General features: G+C 32.1%; 1 protein-coding gene across 1 annotated transcript in view; it reads left to right on the top strand.

The window, feature by feature from the left end:
• The window catches only part of LOC134280386 (voltage-dependent calcium channel subunit alpha-2/delta-3-like), a 52,081-nt gene extending 28,919 nt beyond the window's left edge, over positions 1-23,162 (top strand). The window contains exons 16-32 of the mRNA XM_062762792.1: positions 1,430-1,555; positions 6,159-6,215; positions 7,111-7,278; positions 9,347-9,379; positions 9,925-10,023; positions 10,302-10,379; positions 12,402-12,463; positions 12,998-13,068; positions 13,770-13,806; positions 16,050-16,147; positions 16,430-16,550; positions 17,169-17,210; positions 17,420-17,500; positions 20,908-21,026; positions 21,353-21,528; positions 22,169-22,225; positions 23,139-23,162. Coding sequence (XP_062618776.1) covers positions 1,430-1,555; positions 6,159-6,215; positions 7,111-7,278; positions 9,347-9,379; positions 9,925-10,023; positions 10,302-10,379; positions 12,402-12,463; positions 12,998-13,068; positions 13,770-13,806; positions 16,050-16,147; positions 16,430-16,550; positions 17,169-17,210; positions 17,420-17,500; positions 20,908-21,026; positions 21,353-21,528; positions 22,169-22,225; positions 23,139-23,162 — 1,449 coding nt within the window. The remainder of the gene's footprint in view (positions 1-1,429; positions 1,556-6,158; positions 6,216-7,110; positions 7,279-9,346; positions 9,380-9,924; positions 10,024-10,301; positions 10,380-12,401; positions 12,464-12,997; positions 13,069-13,769; positions 13,807-16,049; positions 16,148-16,429; positions 16,551-17,168; positions 17,211-17,419; positions 17,501-20,907; positions 21,027-21,352; positions 21,529-22,168; positions 22,226-23,138) is intronic.

The following is a 23,162-nucleotide window of genomic DNA, read 5'->3' as shown; positions in this document are numbered from 1 at the left end:
AAGCAGATCCATCCACCTGAACTTGCTACTTTAGTGTTACTCTCCCTGACTGATCCAATGTCATGTTCTGGAATCTCGAAAGTATTAGTACCCATCTCGCATTCACTTCTGAATTTATTTGAGACTTCAAGGAATAAGACTTTGAACCTATATATACAACATGCTCACTCTAGTTCTAGAACTTAGATGAAATTGTATACATTGTAGGCATCATATGTTTGTGATGAAAACATGTCTCTTTGTGCCTGCCAGTAGCTAATTCTCATTGATACAAATACCATTGGGTGAATACTACTCTGAGAATTTGGAGATATTTTTGCAAGAATATGAATCAACTCCCAATTTTCAGAACCTTTAGGATCATGGGTTTTTTTTTTATCTTCACAATCAATAAAATGGAAAATTTCAACAAAAAAAAAAAAAAAAAAAAAAAAAAAAAAAAAAAAAAAAAAAAAAAAAAAAAAAAGAAAAGAAACCAAAAGGATACAGTGTAGTGGGTTTTGATAAAAAAAAAAATCTTCAATTATATGAACTTGATGCCTGAGCAGTCAGTTTCAGCAAAATCTAATTTTATTTTGTAATTAAGACAAGTTATGTCTGCAAGCTAACATCTGTGTAGGACGAAAGGAATATGTGATTAAATAACATTCGTAGGTCTCTTTCTTGTATCTCCTTGGTTTCTCCATTAAAGGCAAAAACCTGATGAGAATTTGTCAGATCCAAAGAGAGTGTCCTGATGAAGATTTATTTCCTTTTTGAAGTTGCCAATTAATATAGAAGAAAATCTTTATCTCAGATGCAGGCAGTCACAAAGTAATTAATGCCTGTAAACTACCAAGATACTTATAGAGAACATGACCTTTTATTGAAAATGTTAAAGCAATTAGCTCTGGAACTGGAAGAGTAAGCTGTTAATGCAGAATGGAAATTTTACATAAATTGTATTTTAATAAATAGCTGAAAAATTTCGCTTTTAGTATTGACATATTTTATTTTTTTTGAAATTCAAGAATTTTTAATAACAAAAATGATAGCTTTTTATATGTTATTGATTTTAACCAATTGAATATGCATTATTCTTTTTAGCTCTTCTTTACAAAAATAGATTGTCAGTCATATTTCATCTACCGGTATATATGTCATAAACAATTTTCAAACTCATATTTGTTTTAACTGACTTAAATAAAAATTGGGACTTATTTGATTTTCAAACTCATGTACTGAATGTTCTCAAATATTTAGGGGCTAAATAAATTGTGTCACACAGTGTGTATTACAATATAATATGATAGGAAAATTATGGTGGTATGCTTTGATGACCATTCAGTGTCGGTCAAATCTCCAGAAAACAAAAATCCATTACTGAAATGTTGCTTTTATAACTGCCTTTAAGTTAACTGTAACAATTGCATTAATTGTCCCATTTCAGTATTATCTACGTGTGTTGAGTCGGCCAATGGGGATAGCCAGAAAGGAGGGAAGTCTTCCCAGAATTCCTAAGTGGACTCCCGTATATGCGGATTACTCTACCGAGGTGTCCCAGAACTTACGAAAGGTAACCAGGGAAATGTCACATGACTATACATATAGGTCGCATTCATGTATATTTTGCATTATAATTAAATGGTTTTATATTTTAACTATTTACATGTAATTACTGATAAATTAATATGATATGACATACAAATATATGTAGTGTTATTGTGTGTTATTATTCTAGGACTTAAGTTGCATGTCAGGAAATGATGAAAATTAAATGTAAATAAAAATCAATTTTAAAACAATTCAAAAATTAAATTTTGTTTAAAATATATGGTGGAAGTGCTTGGTTGGAACACACTGTAATAATTAGGACAATATGATACTTTTTTTGAACGTGAATGTAAATTCTTTTAAAAGTTAAATGTAACATTCTATATACAGTAAAACTCAGTTATAACGAAGTCACAGGGACCTACGAAATTACTTCGCTATATTCGTAATTCGTTATATCCATATGAGGAATTCGCTAAATTTATGTAGCTGGGGATCCAAGATAACTTCGCTATAGCCGTGAATTCTCAATATCCGTGTTCATACTAACCGAGTTTTACTGTACTGCATGAATACAGGGAAATTTTTGCCCCCATTTTATTTTCGCCCCTTTCATCCTAACCTCAATTGGAGGAATTTAAAAAGGGGGCGAATTCAAAAAATACAGTATAATTTCATAAACAAAACTGTGCTAGGGAGAATTTAAAACGGGACAAAATTGTTTGCAAAGGTGAATGGGCAAAAATAATCATATACAGTACTTATTTTGCTGTTCTTTTATTTCTTACCTGATCTATTTTTTTAAGATAAATTTGTTTTTAGCTCACCTCAACGAAGTTGGGGGAGCTTATGTAATACCCTCGGCGTCGGCGTCGGCGTCGGCGTCGGTGTCGGTGTCGGTGTCGGCGTCGGTGTCGGCGTCGGCGTCCCAGGTTAAGGTTAAGTTTTTTGGAGCAGTTTTCTTTTTAAGTACTTCTATGTCCTATATTGATTAGACATGCATGGAAGATGGTTCTAGTGTGTTTCATTGTACCAGTCAAAGTTTCAGATGCTGCAATTTCAGCAAAGGAATGACCAGGTTAATGTTTTTGGAGCAGGTTAACCTTTTTGGTGCAGTTTTTGGTGTAGGTTTCATTTCCAAGTAACTATAAGCCCTATGTTGACCAAACTTGCATGGATGATACATCTAAGGATGCATACTACCAGGCTTGCTTCGGATGCTGAATCTGACCTACATTTTCCGGTTGAGTGAACAGGTTAAAGTTTTTGGTGCAGGTTTCATTTCCAAGTAACTATAAACCCTATGTTGACCAAACTTGCATGGATGATACATCTACGGATGCATACTACCAGGGTTGCTTCGGATGCTGAATCTGACCTACATTTTACGGTTGAGTGAACAGGTTAAAGTTTTTGGTGCAGGTTTCATTTCTAAGTAACTATAAGCCCTATGTTGACCAAACTTGCATGGATGATATATCTAAGGATGCATACTACTGGGCTTGCTTCGGATGCTGAATCTGACCTACATTTTCTGGTTGAGTGAACAAGATAGAGTTTTTAGTGCAGGTTTCATTTCCAAGTAACTGTAAGCCCTATGTTGACCAAACTTGCATGGATGATACATCTAAGGATGCACTACAGGGCTTGCTTCAGATGCTGAATCTGACCTACTTTTTCTGGTTGAGTGAACAGGTTAAAGTTTTTGGTGCAGGTTTCATTTCCAAGTAACTATAAGCCCTATGTTGGCTAAACTAGCATGGATTATACATATATTAGGATGTATACTACCAGGCTTGCTTCGGATGCTGTATCTGACCTACATTTTCCAGTTGAGTGAATAGGTTAAAGATTTTGGTGCATGATTCATTTCCAAGTAACTATGAGTTCTTTAATGACCAAACTTGCGTGGATGATACATATAAGGATGCATACTACTGGGCTTGCTTCGGATGCTGAATCTGACCTACTTTTTGTTGCTGAATGAAAATGTTAGTTTTTGATGCATGTTTCATTTCCAATTAACTATGAGCCCTATAATGAGCAAACTTGCATGGATGATACATCTTAGGATGCACACTAATGGACTTGCTTCAGATGCTGAATTCGACATATATTTTCAGATAATAGACCAGGTAAAAGTTATGGGTGCAGGTCTATTACCAAAAAACTATAAGGCTTATATAACATTGTATAAACCAAACTTGCACAAATGTTGCATCAAGAGATGAAAACTCTCAAATTTGCTTCAGATGCTGGATTTTAATTACATTTTCATGAAGAAGAACTAGTTTAAATTTTTTATGTTGTTCTATTTCAAATTCAGATTAAAATTGCTTAAATATTTTCATCTTTTGAATGTACACTTCTTGTTGGTTAATTGTGTGACTTAGCCTTATTTAAAGAAAACCATTCGTCGAGGTGAGCTCTGTAATCGTTGATTACCTTTGTTTTTAGCTCTACTGGTCAGAGACCAGAAGAGCTTATGCGATAGTAATGCGTCCGGCGTCCGTCCGTCTGTCTAGCTGTCTGTCTGTCTGTCCGTCTGTCTGTCCGTCTGTCTGTAAACAATTTTTCAAAACGCTACTCCTTCTACAGTTTTGGTCTGATTTCAGTATAACTTGGCACACAAGTAGACTACACTAAGATACATAAAATAGTGCATCGGATTTTGATTTCGATGAACCATGTTGCCGTGGTAACTAAAAATAGAATTTTCTGTGAAATTCCTTTAAAATGCTACTCCTCCTACAGTTTGGATCTGATTTCAATATAACTTGGCACACAAGTAGACTACACTAAGATACAGAAAATAGTGCATCGGTTTTTTATTTCAATGAACAGTGTTGCCATGGTTACTAAAAATAGAATTTTCTGTAAAATTCCTTTAAAACGCTACTCCTCCTACAGTTTTGGTCTGATTTCAATATAACTTGGCACACAAGTAGACTACACTAAGATACAGAAAATAGTGCACAGGTTTTTTATTTCGATGAACGGTGTTGCCATGGTTACTAAAAATAGAATTTTCTGTGAAATTCCTTTAAAACGCTACTCCTTCTACAGTTTTTGTCTTATTTCAATATAACTTGGCACACAAGTAGACTACACTAAGATACAGAAAATAGTGCATCGGTTTTTTATTTCGATGAAAGGTGTGTCCATGGTTACTAAAAATAGAATTTTCTGTGAAATTCCTTTAAAACGCTACTCCTTCTACAGTTTTTGTCTTATTTCAATATAAATTGGCAAACAAGTAGACTTCACTAATATACATAAAATAGTGCATCGGTTTTTGAATTCCATGAACGGTATTGCCATTGTTACTAAAAATAGAATTTTCTGAGAAATTCCTTTAAAATGCTACTTTTCCTCAAGTTTTGATCTGATTTCAATATAACTTGGCAAACAAGTAGATTACACTAAGATGCATAAAATAATGAATCGGTTTTTTATTTCAATGAACGGTGTTGCTGTGGTAACTAAAAATAGAATTTTCTGTGAAATTCCTTTAAAACGCTACTCCTTCTACAGTTTTTGTCTTATTTCAATATAACTTGGCACACAAGTAGACTACACTAATATACAAAAAATAGTGCATCGGATTTGGATTTCAATGAACGGTGTTACCGTGGTAACTAAAAATAGAATTTTCTGTGAAATTCCTTTAAAACGCTACTCCTTCTACAGTTTTTGTCTTATTTCAATATAACTTGGCACACAAGTAGACTACACTAAGATACAGAAAATAGTGCATCGGTTTTTTATTTCGATGAAAGGTGTGTCCATGGTTACTAAAAATAGAATTTTCTGTGAAATTCCTTTAAAACGCTACTCCTTCTACAGTTTTTGTCTTATTTCAATATAAATTGGCAAACAAGTAGACTTCACTAATATACATAAAATAGTGCATCGGTTTTTGAATTCCATGAACGGTGTTGCCATTGTTACTAAAAATAGAATTTTCTGAGAAATTCCTTTAAAATGCTACTTTTCCTCAAGTTTTGATCTGATTTCAATATAACTTGGCAAACAAGTAGATTACACTAAGATGCATAAAATAATGAATCGGTTTTTTATTTCAATGAACGGTGTTGCAGTGGTAACTAAAAATAGAATTTTCTGTGAAATTCCTTTAAAACGCTACTCCTCCTACAGTTTTAATCTGATTTCAATATAACTTGGCACAGAAGTAGACTACACTAAGATACATAAAATAGTGCATTTTTTTTTTTATTTCCATAAACGGTGTTGCCATGGTTACTAAAAATAGAATTTTCTATGAAATTCCTTTTAAACGCTACTATTTCTACTTTTGTCTACAGTTTTGGTCTTATTTCAATATTACTTGGCACACAAGTAGACTACACTAATACACATATTAAAATAGTGCATCGGTTTTTGATTTCGATGAATGGTGTTGCCATTGTTACTAAATATAGAAATGTCTGTGAAATTCCTTTAAAATGCTACTCCTTCTACAGTTTTGGTCTAATGACAATGGCTTCTTTTCTCATCCTTTGTTATAAGTACAAACCAGTAGAGCTACAGTCTCGACAGAGACTTCTGGTTTACTCTGAATCTTAATGAGAAGTTTATTTCTTTATTTTTATTAATGCTGACAGGGAGTTGGCTTGGTCACTTCTGTTTCCATGCCTGTGTTTGACACCAGCAACATGTCTGTAAGTGAAAGCTTAGACCAACTGTAAACGATGAAAGATAGGGAAATATTTGTCTACATGAAACGCTGCAATTAGATTTACACAATTTTTTCCCCAATCAGTTTGATTAAAAAAATAGCCAAGAACTTCACTTTAAAAAAAAAATGGATTAATAGTAATCATTATATCATGAAATATATGATACATTATACAATCTATATATCTGTGCATCTTTTTTTTCATTAAATGATCAATCTTAATTCTTGATATTAACTCACTTGATGAGGATAAGGCTATTAATGTTGTTTTGATAACTGTTAAGAGGAATAGTAATATTGTTGCCTTTGGGCATTTTATGATTTGAAATTGTCTGTGATGGATTGTTGGCATTATATAATGACTCTCAATGGTTTTCAAGAATGATGCATTGGTGTGTTCAAGAATATTTCAAACAGCAGTGAAAACTTTATAATATTAGGAATATTGCTTTACAATTTGACCATTTGATATAAAAAAGAATCTATCACAATCTATACATTAGATTAAGAACATAGACATTTTTTAATCCTCAACTTTGAAAATTGTCTTTGGGTGCTCAAAAATGCTTGTACAATTAGAGGAAGATTCCAAAGTATTTAATAGCTTTAACTTATATACTAATATTTTGCAAATCAAGTATGAAATGATAATCATTGTCTGCTGATTTTTTAAAAAAACATACATTAACTTCTCAAAAAGAGATCCTGCATGATCAATGACTATTTTTAGTGAAAATTTATGATTTTAATTGGTAAAATTTTTTTCAGTGCATTCCTTTTTTGTCTCGTGAAATTAAGGAATGTGCTACAAGTTACAACCTACATGTACAAAACACATTGTATAAAGTTAACTCTAATAATGCTGACTGTTATTTCAGACAAGTAAAGGAAGTTTGCTGGGTGTAATGGGAACAGACGTACCAATCCAAGAAATCAAAGACCTTGTGCCCAAAGACAAACTGGGAGCTAATGCTTATGCCTTTATGTATACCCACCACGGATATGTGCTGTTTCATCCCAATATGAAGCCTATGTACCAGAAAACAGTAAGGTTTTATGTATTGATTTGATCAATTTGAGTTAATGTGCCTCTGATTTAAGTTTAGTCAATCTGTCTTTTGCATTTCAAGGGGAGCCAACTAAAATAACAATAGCAAAAACATGTTGGGATCTTTTAAAAGTCATTGTGATTCCTCATACTTTTTAAGTAGGGGAAAATTCTTTTTGCAAAGTATTGTAACGGGGTGGGGGCAGGCGGACGGCACCTCTCCTACTACTGCTGGGACCGCACTCCCTCACTCTATCTATAGGGGCTGTCTTATCTTTCGTGGCAAGGCTTGCGTTACACAGCTCAACCCGAGCTCAGGAGGGCTAGTATGGCACAGTGGTTCAAAACTCAATACTCTTTAATCTTACATCACCACACACTAAATTATCTCCCTTTAATCAATGAACTCAGATAATACACCACTGCCCAAAACCTAAACCTCCTTTTATTAACCCGCGCTCTCTAAGTTACACTAAATTTATTAATACATGAAATCTCTCAGCTTTTCTTCTCTATTTGTCAAGCTTGTTACAACCTAGACCTAAGGAAGTCACTATAAATTCTCTAATACTCATTTATTTCATTACTCTTTTCTTACTCTTTTATATCCCGCAATTTCCATCTTGTTGGAAAATCACACTTTGATAAAACCTTATAAATCTCTGTACTTGAAATGAGACAAAATACAGTTTTACAATTTATTACAAGAATTATTTCTCAATTAAACAATCAACAAACAAATTCTAAGCTCTGTCTCAGTCTGTCTGTGTCACCTATTAGTCCTGACTTACCTAAAACCAACCTCAATACAACTCACAAAACTCTTATTTCTCAGAACTTCCTTCCAGACCTCCTGGATGAAAGTAAAAACCAATAACTAAAACTTAATCCCTTAAACCTAATTAATTCCTAACAAATTGGAAATACCAGTAATTCCTGCAAATTTCTTAAGTCTGAATTCCAGTTAAAAACAGTAGCAAAATTTAGAAATACACTAGCTTCCTTAGCTAAATGTATAAATTACCTAAACAATTTTAAGTATTTCTAAAATTTAACAACAATTTACCAAAAATTCAAACAACCAGCAAAATTTAACCAAGTCCAATTCTCAGTTAAAATTCACTAAATCCTCACCAAAACTTCCTATAAAATTCCACAAATATTCTAAAAGTTCCTAAAAATCCTTAAATTAACCCTGACTCTTCTTAAACTAAAACTAAAAAGTCATTATTAAATTCAAAACGCCCAACCCATGCTAACTCCTTACCCCTTAACACACTTCTTCTCTAAATGAATCAACCTAGCAGAAGAGCAAAAATTCCTTGAATCTCTCTCTTTTATATAATAACATGACGTAAATGTTGGAAACTGTTGGACTTGTTGGAAAACGTTGGAGAATCTCTCGTGACATTTCCCGTAAGCAGCAAAGTCTATAGAAAATCTAATAACTACATACAAGACAACTTTTCTGAATGAAAGTAATCTCCAAATACATTCTTCAATTAGAATAAGTCAATTAATCTCCATTTAAATCAACAAATAACACAATTAACTCCAAAAATCCTAAAACTATCGCAACTTTTACGATCGGGCTCGACCTACACAATTTACGACCGCCAAGTTCGTAAGCAAATCTACCAGTTTATAAACTGCCGATAATTAACTGAAAACAAGTTAAACTTCAAGTAAACATGATGTCATCTATAAGTCTACGGTTCATCTACTACAGAAGACCAATCAAAGTCCCTGAAACATGAAGTAAGCTAAAATAACACCACAACTTTACTATAGCTATGATCAGCTGATTTCTACGTAAATCAAAACATGTGCACAAACTATTTCAACTCATGTAAATCACTTAAACTTGTCAATAATCACCTATCAACTACATGCAAAGCATAAATCAGTACATATTCCTGCAATATCAAGTAACTATAACACATAGATAAAAATTCATCTCAACTCTCCTACAAATGTCAACAATAATCAGGTTCAATAACTGTATAAAACTTATCTGTCAAAACTCTGGACCGTTACAGTATATATATTTATATGTGTCTTTTCAGGTTAAATACGGCCATATGGATGACCATAAAAAGGTAAGAAAGCTAAGGAAGATTTTTGTGTATACTTAACTTTGTTCACATACATATACATGTATAAAGAAACATGTGAAAGGAAATTATAAAGGTCACCTATGACAGGAACTGAGTAAATACTCTCTGCTAAGCAGAGGTTTGACTGTGTGTGAATTCTTAATGGAGAAATTTCTTGCCGAGTTTAATTTTTTCGAATCTGTGGTAATTTAAAGTAATTTATCATTTTCTAAGCTCGCTTTGGTAAATTGATGATTTTCTGATTGAAGTGTACAATATATCTTGAATATAAAGTGCAGCATCTGTGAAATTTTCATATTTAAATATTTTCTTAAAAACCAGTGGACTACTTTCAATCAAACTTAGCACTAGTTTTACTTGGCTATATTAGTTATTTGAAATCAAGAATGATAAAAAATATATATATACTTTAATTACATATATTTAAAATTACAGATGACATGGATTAGTTTTGAAGCTTCTGAGCTTGTTGTTTTTTAGGGGAAATGGAAGCTTTATTTATTGAGGTATTTTTCTCTTTTGTATAGAATGAAACATCGGAACACAAGAAAGAGTTTCGTCCCTTTTACAACACCATTGATATAACAGAGATGGAGTATGCTGTTAATCACACGGACTTACATAAAGTAGGTGACATTAATTTATATCTATACAGTACAGTTTTTCAATCAAAAGATTATTTAATAAGGGATATTGAGAGAATTTCATCTGTTTTTTTGTCTGTAAGCTTTACCAAGGTTATGCCTTAAAATAGTTTAATTAATTGAAAATATATAATCATACATACATTTCAAATCTTTACAATCATATCTTTAAGTTTCCTTAAAAGGATTAATTTTTTCATGAATATAGTTTTCAGATCTATTACATCTCTCGTAATAAGTGAGTTTTAAAATGATTTCAGTTCCGACAAAAACTATTAAGTGCCTCAAACAGAAGAAAACCTATTCGCCTTAAAGTGAAAGTGCCTTATGACAGAATGGTAAGTGGTACTCACATATAACAGAAAGATACATGCCTAATGATAAATATAAGAGGACACATACACCTTTTGACAAGAATGGTAAGTGGTACTCACCTATGACAGAATGGGAAGTGGTACACATACAGTAAAACTCGGCTGTAACGAAGTCACCGAGACCTATGAAATTACTTCGCTATATCCGTAATTTGTTATATCCGTAAAAGGATTTTGTTAAATTTGTATAGCTGGGGATCCAAGATAACTTCACTATATCCATGAATTCGCAATATCTGTGTTTGTACTAAATGAGTTTTACTGTACACCTATGACAAAATAGTAATTGGTACTCACACATCCCATGACAGAATGGTAAATGGTACTTGCATATCTTATGACAGAATGATAAGTGGTATACATACACCTTATTACAGAATAGAAACTTGAGTGTGTTTAGATTGACCATGTAGGAGACAAGTATTCTGATGTGTCTTCATGAAATCTGTATATTATTGAGATTCTACTGTAGAAGCACATATTTTCGTGGGGATAAAATTTTGATTTAATTGTCATCAAAAATAGTTTCGTTGGCATTTAATTTCGTTGTTTTGAATGTAATCGTGTTCAATATATAGTCATATACATACATGCCAACTTTTGAAAATTTCCATGGGGGATTTTGCGTGTGACGACATTTTTCATAGCTTTAAATTCGCGACATTTTGTCGTGAAATTAAATGATTATGACATGATCCTTTTTTTAAATTTATAATATAATTAATATCATTTATTAATACTACTAAAGGATAAAAATAACACACAAATGAGGTTTTTCTTTCCAAAATGGAAATATTTTTGCTCAAATAGGTGCCTCGATCTCTCACTAAAGAAGGGATAGTTAGTTACATAGGTAAACTTTTTTTACCAGCTAGGACACATAATTTGGTGAAAAATTGAAAATTGTATAACATTTTGATACTGTAAAGTACTGTTTCTGGGAACATTTATGAGATTTTTTATATTTTAATTAATCAGAAATTCTAATCAGATATATTAAATTTAAATAAATTTTGAGAAATTGCAATGCAATTATTTTTTATTCAAAGAAATAAATCATCAGTTTTGAAGAATTAAATCATCAATTTTCTAACATAAAGATACCACCTATCCCAAAGAAATTTATTTTTTTACAGTCTTGAACTTTGGCAGGCTTGATGGTACTATGGGTATATATTTCTTAGTCACATATGCATAAAATATTATAATTACTTTTGGGAGAAGGGAGGGAAAAAAATTCTAATCGACATAGACTTTATTGTTTCATCAGGATTTTTTTCATATTATTTTAACTGACAAACTTTACAATATTTTTTCATTATAAGTAGATCAAGTCAGCAGCTATGCTTTATAGTTTTCTACTTTCGTTTTCAAATAACGATCTCCTTGGATTCCGATTTTATGGTTTGGTTATTATTAAGTTGTCTTTAATTTATGTTTTCAATAAAATGACAAACAATTATCCCCTTAATCTATGTGTTTCACCTTGCATACCCCTTAAAACTGAAAAGATAATCCCCTAATTAATTGCCCCATGCTATAAGCTACCTGCACCTGGACGACTCCGTGCATTCAAGCGTGAAGTATTTCCTGTGGCTAATTAACCATGTTAACACCTAAATAAACAATGAAACTTATCTGTGTGCATTGAATAAAGTCTGACATTGTTATCCCAATTGACAAAATTCAGCGGTATAGGGAACTTATAAAATCGGAAATTTTGGGTGAATTTTTACAAATCGGGAAATTAGGTTAATTTTTCTCTCCCGATCGGGAAGGCGGGATGAAAGGGTAAAATCGGGAGAATCCCGCCTAAATCGGGAAAGTTGGCATGTATGCATATAGAATTTTTTGTGGGTCTTAATTTCGTTGATAACTGTTAACAACGAAATAAACGAAATTTAATCCCCCATGAATATTTGTGCTTTTACAGTAATTAGAATTTAAGTTAAAACTTGACTCTGACAGTGTATTTTATCATTGTAGAACAGAGTTGAAGTTGTTGACCATTTATATTACACTGCCTCCATAAAGGGAACTCCTTTCAAGTAAGTATTGCTAGATGTGTAAATTGTGCAGGAATCGGATTTTATCAGTAAACTGTTGGTATCATAATAGGTGATGATGTAAAAGCGGTATTGCAATAGGTGATGATGATAAAGCGGTATTGCAATAGATGATGATGTAAAAGCGGTATTGCAATAGGTGATGATGTAAAAGCAGTATTGCAATAGGTGATGATGTAAAAGCAGTATTGCAATAGGTGATGATGTAAAAGCAGTATTGCAATAGGTGATGAGGTAAAAGCGGTATTGCAATAGGTGATGATGTAAAAGTGGTATTGCAATAGGTGATGATGTAAAAGCAGTATTGCAATAGGTGATGATGTAAAAGCGGTATTGCAGTAAGTGATGATGTAAAAGAGGTATTGCAGTAGGTGATGATGTAAAAGCAGACTGTAGCTTTTAATGTCAGAAATCCAAATCCTGCATCTAAATATTGCAATTTATGGTCTGAGTGTTATTTTATTTAAATAAAAATAGGAATACAAAGCCTATAGCTATTTATTTTTTTGTATACAGAGTCGCCCTTGCCTTGCCATCATATAGTACCCAACTTATGCTCAAGACATTTGACAGTGTCTGTGCTAATGGTGAGTAGACATAAATTTTCTCATGCAGGTCAATGTTATTTAATTAATTAATTCTAATTTAAAGTAGAACTAAGGGTTAAACCTCTAAGCTGTTCATTTGCTTAGATTGTATGTAACTTTTTACCAAAGTATCTCTCAGAAAATATTTTATCACAAAAAGGAAATGAAATTTGAATTTGTGAAAAGGTCAAGTTAGAAGAATTGCCTAGCATGTTATTGAGATTTTTTGGCAGAAGGAGTAATAGTTTGTATTTTTTTTAACCTTAGAAAGAAAACATCGAATCAACACAGAAATGTTATACATGTAAAACATCTTTAAAGAAGAGAGAAATCTAAAACATCTGAAAAAAAATTTCTAAAAAGAGAGTTCTAAAATATCTTTCTAAATGTCAATGATTACAATTAAGTCAATCAAGAAAAATAAGAGTTTTTAAAAACAACAAATATTTGCAAGTGTGAATCCATTGATTTCCATGTTTTGTTTCTAGAGGTTAATTGTCATGGAGGAGTATATTGAATTGCCCATATAATTCCTCCGACATGTCCACTTTGTCATTGTGATAAGGGAGATAAATATTAGATGAAAAATTGGCAAATTGTTTGGACGATGGCAAAGTTTTGATAAATAATAGATAGGCTGACACATGCATTCTGTAAACTCATGAATTACATTCAAAATGATATTGATTTTGTACTTGCAGTTGGAAATAAACAAAAAGAATATGAATTTGCACCTTGGTAAGTCAGTATAAATCATTAATTGTTTTGTTATTATGTACTTTGTAATTAGAATTTTTTTAAGGTCGTCCGATCCTCAGGTTTATAAAATAAGCAGTTAAGTAATCAAAAATACTCATAAAAGTATCTCTGAATCCACAGAGTTATGTAAATTTATCCACAGTATTTCTTTTAAGTTAAAGATTAAAGTTAATCATATTATATAGGGAAAATCGTCAAATCTCCAATATTTTTGCAGAATAAGCGAATAGGAATATCAGCTATGCATTTTCTAATTGCAAATTGATCAACAAATATATTTAGGTTAAAAAACGATAGGTATCCAGGCATTCAGAGAATTCGTCATGATTTTTATACTTATTTGGTATTTTTTGTCTTCTATTTCCGTCATGTATTGTATAATACATAGTGTAAAAGGCTTTTGCTATCATTGCAAGACACCACAAATCACTTCTCATTTCATATCATGCTAATAATCATTGCTATCTAAGGCTGGATTCAAGAAAATCTTATTTCTCAAAAACTATATTAATTTTTTTTCCTTTTATAGGGTACAAATGTCAACTTTTAAAAGACCTTTTCTAAGACTTCCAAAAACCTTGAATCTTATAAAGATGAATATAATGAAAATTGTTGCATGAAAAAATTTCATTTTCAAGCTACATTTTGATGCATTTCAAATTAAATATGAATTTTTGGAGTTATCCTTCCTGGCTGAGGATCGGATATCCTTAAAATACAAATTATCATTGAATTTTCATGAAGAGATTGGTTTTAGATATTAAAGGTATTGAATAACTAATATGCTACAATATGTCTGACTAATCCCTTTTTTCAAAAAAGTTAGCTTGGTGTTTTTATCAGGAAGATAAATTCTGATCAGATTGAATGTAAAATAAATTGGCATCACACTTGTTGTCTCGCCTGCGACGAATGTCGCGAAGCGAGACATAGCGACCATAGATTCCGTCGTCGTCGTCGTCGTCGTCGGCGTCCAACTTTTGGTTAACCCAAATGTCAAAGTTTTATAAACTGCAATAACTTTCTCAAATTTTATTCAGTCTTCTTGAAATTTGGACACAATATTCAGTATGGATAAAAATTTATATCCCAAGTATGATTTTGAAAAAAAAAATTCAAATTTTTCCGTATTTTTTCCTTAAGTTGGACTTAGTTTTTTCATGATAATTTATGGTGAAGACCTATATTCCAGCAACTATAAGTTATAGGGATATGATAATTAGTCAGTGGATACATCATGGGTAACCACAAACGTCAGTACCAGAATTAGGTCATCTTGACCTACATTTTTCTGCATGAGTGACTTTGGTTAAATTTTTGGTGGAGGTCCATATCTCAGCATCTATAACTTATAATGGCATGATGATTTGTCATTGTACAGGTTATAAGTAACCAACAACATCAGTACCAGAATTAGGTCATTTTGACCTACATTTTTCTGCATGAATGACTTTGGTTAAATTGATAATGGAGGTTCATATTTCAGCAACTATAACTTATAGTGGCATGATAGTTAGTCAGTGGATACATCATGGGTAACCACAAACGCCTGTACCAGAATTAGGTCATCTTGACCTACATTTTTCCGCATGAGTGACTTTGCATAAATTTATGGTGGAGGTCCATATCTCAGCAACTATAACTTATAGTGGCATGATAATTTGTCAGTGGATACATCATGGGTAACCACAAACGCCTGTACCAGAATTAGGTCATCTTGACCTACATTTTTCCGCATGAGTGACTTTGCATAAATTTATGGTGGAGGTCCATATCTCAGCAACTATAACTTATAGTGGCATGATAATTTGTCAGTCTACACATCATGGGTAACCAACAATATCAGTACCATAATTAGGTAATCTTCACCTACATTTTCTGCATGAATGACTTGATACATATACAGTGGATTTGATTTCAAAATGCAAGTTCAAATTATTGCGACTCATAACACGTTGCAATATTCGCAATAATAAAAACATCACAATAATTTGTGAATTTACAGGGTATATGTATATATATATAAATGCCAATATAATCGCCAAGGGATTAGATATTAAGTCAGCTGTTCCATTTCTTTATTATTGTATTTTTGAGTTATTCCTTCTGAAATGTCAATAAATGCTTCAGTTTATCAGACAATCATTTCTTACTAACCACAGCGACAGCAGGCGAGACACAGGGTTGCGGGCAACCCTTACGTACTTTTTTTTGGTTTCCAGGCGTTATTGTGGGAACAATGAGAGTTTACACGCTACTGGTGTGGACAGAAAACTGAAGATACTGGACCTCTATAAATGTGTGAATGGGAAAGGCAAATGTAAGGACAGGGCTTACTTGGAAATTGTATTATGATGTACATGTATATTGAAATCTCTGTGCTTCTGCATATTGAATTTTTTTCTGTAGAAGGAGTATTTCTTTTGTGAGGGTTGTAAAATGTTGTTATGTAATTTATCCAATCAACAGTGTATAATATAGAAATATATTTTTTAACTATTAGTATTTAGAAATATTTGACTTATATGCTGTATTAAAATACAGTATAATTGTAATTAACTTTGTACAGTAAATCCCTTGCATGTTTCTTCTACATTTGTAGGCCAAGACCAGGACAGTATTTTATACAGTGACCTTCTAATACACCATGATATGATGAAGTATAAAATAGCTGACCAAAAAGATTACAGATTTAAAATCGCTAATGCCCTACAGACAGGGAGGTAAATCAAAGTAAAGTGTATTCATTGGAAACTTACAGAATACGGGTTATTTTCGCCCCTTGTTAATTTTGCCCTTTAAAAATTGCTTACCATTTTCCACCATTTTAAATTCACCCAGTCACAGTTCTGTTTATGAAATCATAGATTGTGTTCTTTGAATTTGCCCCATTTTAAATTTGCCCACTTGTGACAATGGAGAAAGGGGCAATTATTTTCCTGTATACAGTAATTATTCTGTCTCAAAGTCTGTATGCAGGCTTTCAATATTGAGTGATATAATTTCATATTCATTGAAGTATTCAACATTAAGTGATACATATCTTTTGAAACGGCAAAATTTCGTATGATTATCAAAACAAATAAGCTTAGTTGTTATTCTTAGTTTGTGAAGTAAATTTATTTTTGCTGTTCAATTTTTATTTGTATGTCCTATTAAGAACTGATGGTAAAAAAATCGGACTGAAAGGTAGATACACATACTGATAGGATCCTAATATAGACTGAACACAGGATGTAGATCTACTATGCTACACCATTAGCCAAAATATTGATTGTTAAAAGATATCAATTTTTTCAGTAAATTCATTTTTTCAAATGAAATTTGTTTGATTTTTACAGTGAGTACTCCTATGGACATGATTACAAGAAATACTATGACAAGTAAGACAAAAATTTATCAGAGTCAACAAATACTTCTTAAGAGTTTAAAGTAATGGGAGAACAATTCAATTAAGACATGGAATTTTATTTCAGCTAATTCAATGAGGTCATTATGTAACTATTTACTTTGATTTACTATGAATATCATTGATCTTGATTTTGCTTATAAAATTGTTATTGTTTGTTTATGACCTGACGTTTAATTTCAGAATGGGTGTAGAATTACTGTTTTTTGCCACCAGAGGTGGTTTAACTGACTTTGTGGTCACCAAATCACCCCAGATTAGTCCGTACGTATTCTATCATAGACTGCGCAGAAAGACATTCTGATTGCTATGTTGGTTGGTTATTGTTTGTCATAAGATATTGGCTATTGATATATAACATATTAGATATTGTACATATAAGATATTGAGATATTACATATTAGATAGAGTACATGTAAGATATTGAGATATTACATATTAGATATAGTACACATAAGATATTGAGATAGGGTATATTCGGGTAATTCCGGACAAAACTCACGTAAGCGTTGTTCGGTGGGAATAGCAGCGCGAAACTGATTGATGGGTAACCCAGTTTTGAATCGATGTGTGAATTCCATACATAATCCTCGATAAATAAATGTTTTAGATTGTTTTCCTTCAGGTCTTATTCAAATATTAGCAAAATAACATTAGCAGAGTGGGGTAAATCCGGACACAATGCGGGTAAATCCGGACAGGCCAATCTTGTAATTGTATGGCGGCGTAAACGTGCAATGTCAAATAATACCATATACAGTAAGTAATTAGATTATTTGTAAGATTTCAAAGATCCTCAGCTCTATTATATAAAGCATCTCAGTTGTTAATGCAGTTATATTTAGAGAGATTTAATTATTAAATTTCAAGTATTTACATCTCGTTTATTACTTTTGGACTTCAGAATGGAATTCAGGACGACCATTTGTTTTTGATGAGAGGGGAGTTTGCATTTGACAATAAATAATCTGTCCTTTAAAAGAATTTTCAACTATATATTATCAAATGAGAATAACATAAATAATCCGACCCTGATTGATATGTCACTACCCCCCCCCCCCCCCTTCCCCTTTAAAACACGCACATATGAATTTCTCGGAATTTTATTTAAATGAAAAATGTCACACAGTCATTATCTCGTTTATGAGACTCTCGCTCTCGAACCTTGCCCGCTTACAGTAAGTCTCGAGAATAATCTATAAATAGAACAGTCATATTTACTTTTAATATTTGATCTCACAAATGATATTTGAAGAATTGAGTTGGTGGACAACTCGTTGAAGTACAGAATCGTCCGAAATCCTGCAGCCTTGCATCACTGTTGTTGGACCAACACGTTGATTCAGTACTACTGGGACCTCTTTAGGTTTTAATAACCATTTTGACCCTGGTATAATAGTAAACAAGTTAAATTGATGCAAAATATCAAATCGGCTGCAACAAAATTTAGCAGTAAAAAACATTCTTTCACATGCAAGGAAAGCACGTGGGTTATTCAAAGGAGAAATGGTTGAATCTTTTTTTTGCTTATCTTCAAAGCAAAGTAAATTTTTTTTGTTTAAATCAATAAATAGACATTTTACCGCATTTGCTCATAAATAGATTCATCGACGTAAAAAAAAAATAAGTCAATGATGAATGATGAGAATTTATTGAAAATGATGATGTAGCCCTCTCAAGATAAACCACGTGCTGATACCCTGGATCTTTGTCACGTGATAATGCCCATGGCTTATGCAGAGTAGGCTCTGCTGCAAGCCGCAGTGCAAAATTTATAAATTATGTTTGCATCATTTGCAGCTTTAGAGCATATTCAAATCAATATTTTTACTGAGTTGAATATTCACCATGCACTTTTATCACGTCAACATTTTCCGGAATATCATGGCAATTTCCTTTCATATCTTACATACTCCAAATTTTGGGAGTTTAATTGTACACTCTTTTTATATAACCATAAATTATCAATTATCTGACGAGAAATAATAATGAAATTGAAATATAATGACAACAATTAATGTCAATTTTAAAGCAAGTTTTTAAAAAATATTTTACTAATGATTTTTACTTTTTATCAATCAAGAATTATGACTATAATGAAAAATAACGTCTCATTTCCCCATGTGCACTTTCTAACTCAACCACGAATAGATCGGACGCTGCTGCGGCAGATAACAAAGACGATACTATTTTGGCATCTAATTCTGTCCGTTTTAAATATGCCTTCTTATATGGCCCGTCTAATATTGGCTTAAATTAACAAAATATGGATTGTTTTCTTAATGTTGGAGCTTATAATATATTGTCCCAGTGGTAATTACTGTTTTTGTAATATTAACAATTGTGGATGAAAAATTGGCATTTTTGCGGAAATGTAAAAAACTGAAATGGATAAGATGTAGGAAGAATTTATTATGTGTATGCGTGAAACTATGTGTAGATTTGAGTATTTCATAAGTATAATTTTTAAATAAATATTTAGAGCGTATTATGGGCACCTTATTTTGTACGTTGAAATTGTAAAAAATTATAGTATCATCACTCACTCTTAAAAAGAGCTGCTTTATAAGGGAAAGTTTAACAGATTATTAAATATATTTGAGCTCTTCCACTTTATGAAATATATAACTATAGACTTGATTTACTCTTCGCCCAGCTCACATTTTGACCCCTGTTTTATTATTTTTTTTAAATAATCATTTTTTTTAGTAGATTGTAGATAACTGTAACGGACATCACCCACCCACACCTGCGCACACACGAGTTGATGATTATGAAAGCTTTTAAAATTCTTTATCTGTGTCCGAGATTTTATTTGAACCCCCTGCACACCGTTTCCCTAGCTAACTGTAGCTATAAGAAAAAAAAAACATACTGCGGTCTGTCAATATATTGATTTTTTTTTTGGAAACTTCAGTTCTGCAGCGAATCCGTTGTTTTCCAATGCGTGACTCATATTTCATGAATCTCTGTAATAAACATATAATACATTCTTGAAATTAATTTATTATGTATGATATTATGTAAACAACTCATTCAAAAGGCCTAGTTTAGAATTTCGTTATCTTATAGATTTAATGTAGGCCTAGATGAAAATAAATCACATAGAACTGCTAAAAGAACACAATATAACTATGTCCGCAATTACCCTCACTTAATTTTTTTTGGTAGGGTAAATCCGGACAATTTAATTTCTTTCATTTCAAGTTAAAATTTGGCATAAAAATTTAATGTCACATAAATTTTTTCGATGTTTAACTTCTTTAGAACTAAAACATTACAGTTATTTAAATATTTTCATTTAATACTTACTTGTTTCGTAGTTTTTTCACTCTGGTCTCTGGTTTAGGCAAGTTGAATATTCCCGCAAACCGACAACAACACCAAAACAGAAAGTGCAAAGGTCATTTTATTGACGTCATGCTAAATAATCGGCAATTCCCTTTGATTATAAATGAATATGATAGAAAAGAATAATGGTTTTATTTTCCGAAATGATACACACAATTCAGAGAAAATAAGACGATTTTCATTGACGATAACATAAAACAGAGGCATTTTATTTCTGTCCGGAATTACCCGCTGTCCGGAATTACCCGAATATACCCTATTACATATTAGATATACAGTACATACATGTAACTATAAGATATTGAGATATTACATGTTAGATATTGGATGGGGAACAGAACAGAAACAGTCCAGGAGCTATATTACAGACAAGCCATCATGAATAAGGAGGAAAAGAAAATAGACTTTACATTCTCCATCCCCATCAATGAAGAGTTTGGTATGTACACGTCTATATCATACAGTTGAACTTTGGTATCTTGTACTCTGATATCTCGAATCAATGGATATATCAAAATCATACAGATGAACTTCGATATTTTATACACTGATATCTCGAATACCATGGATATGTCAGAGTCATTTGGAAGTCCCAACTACTGGATATTATTAGGAGGTTATTGAGTTTGAGATAATGAGAATTGACTGTACATTGATTCCATCTTTGGTAACAGACAAACTGGCTAACATCACAAAGGATTATAAGTCTGTTGTATGCTGTAGCCAAGGGTATAATTCTAATGTTATGAACCCTTGACTTTGTAGTTGAAGGGGAATCTGTGATGACCATTCTGTCCACTATACCCGTCTATGTGGGTGATGCTAACGTAGCTGTGGCCGGAATGCTACAGAATTTCACCACCTTCACAGATATCCTGAAGAAACACCTCTATTTCAATGACTGCAAAGGTCCAGAGTGTTTTTCTTGTGAATATCTTTGGGTATGTTTAATTCTTTGTTCTATTAGTCTGGACAGAATTTTTTCTGCAAAAGTTTACAAATATTGGTATTTTATAATTAACTCATATAAATATCAGGCTTACAGTACAAAGGAATAAAGTTATAAAGTATTCCAATAAATTGTACCAATTTTAATTCAGCCTTTGTTTAACAATGTATTGATCAAAAATCTTTAAAACAGGACTTATTTGTGTGAAGTAAATAAATTCAAATGATGATTAGCTCACTCAACACATATACTTATGAGGATGAACTTTTCTGATTTCAGATTATGTCTGTCTTTTGGGGGGGGGGCTATCTTAAATGTTCATTTTTCACAGATTGGATTTTATTCTCTTGAACCATAAAAACAATTTAAATAAATCTTGCTACTCACTATCCTAAGGAAAGCTTGGGATTCATGTTAATTTGATCAATTGAAAGGCAAGGACTCCAAATCATGCATAACTTCTTAAAAAATTGAGAAATTTGAGTGGGGTCTTCTCAAGAAACACTGGGTCAGGAGAATAAATATTTTGGTAATTCTAGGATCTTTCACTTACAAATACAGTGACTGGAAAAACATAACTGTGACTAAGGTGAGCTATGTAGGCCATTATCCTCTTGTATTTTATGTTGTAGACTCTGACCTGCTATCTTCTGGATGAAAATGGATATATACTGTATGGCACGGAAGGGGTAAGAATGTCCTCTTATCAGTTGTTTATGATTTTTTAAAGAAAAATTTTATCTCAAATATTCAATTTTCAAGCATACAAAGGGGTCCCAAATATATACATAGAAACGCATTCAACAACCCACGAAGTTCTTTTTGCCACAAAATTGCATGACAATATTTTATCCTTGTTTAAAAGAATTGTTATACAGTAAAGTTTCAAACCTGTTGAAATATAATGATCCCTGGCTACTGATACTAATCTGACTTGTAAACCTGAAGGTATAATGCTAGTGCTAGTTCAATATATTCAAATACCATGCAAGGAATTGAGCAGTGATAAATCTTTATCTGCCAAATCATGATGTGACATTCTTTTTAGTCTCACAAATTTTCTGTTTTTTTCAAAGAACTGATATAGTTCTCAAGAATAACATCAAATTTCAATATCAAAGGCTATGTCAAGACAAACCCTAATGCTAAGTTTGGTTCATGAATTCTGGTTTAGAGCTAGGTGGTGTACATTGTACTAACAACAATGAATTGGAAAAGAGAGATAACTCCTGAAATGTTTCCATTGTAAATATTATAGGCTGTGCAGTGTGTCCTTTGATGAAAAACTGTTATAAATTCTAGTTATCTTTATCTGACACATAGAAATGCTAACTCCTTTGTCTGCAAATGAAGTCTGTTATGAAGTTAAGGTCAATTTTGAATGATGGTACCTTTGAAATATGAATTTAAATACTGGAATGCCAAGCTTGTATTTTATAAAATACTGTACACAATCATTTATGATTTTATTACAATTCTAAAAACAAGAGATAAATTTAGATTAGACCTTTATTATTGTCCATTTTTTTTTTTAAATAATTCATGGGGGCTGTTGTTTATATTTTTTTTTTGCATTAATGCTGGGGATGTTAATTTTAACAGGTGGAAGAAGATATCTTCCCCTAA

Source organism: Saccostrea cucullata, unplaced genomic scaffold (genome assembly GCF_032062105.1).
Source record: "Saccostrea cucullata isolate Sc308-1 unplaced genomic scaffold, CSIRO_AGI_Scuc_v1 ctg1432, whole genome shotgun sequence".
Taxonomy (NCBI): Eukaryota; Metazoa; Mollusca; class Bivalvia; order Ostreida; family Ostreidae; genus Saccostrea; species Saccostrea cuccullata.
The sequence above is the reverse complement of the archived record's forward strand: the minus strand, read 5'-3'. Positions and strand labels throughout refer to the sequence as shown.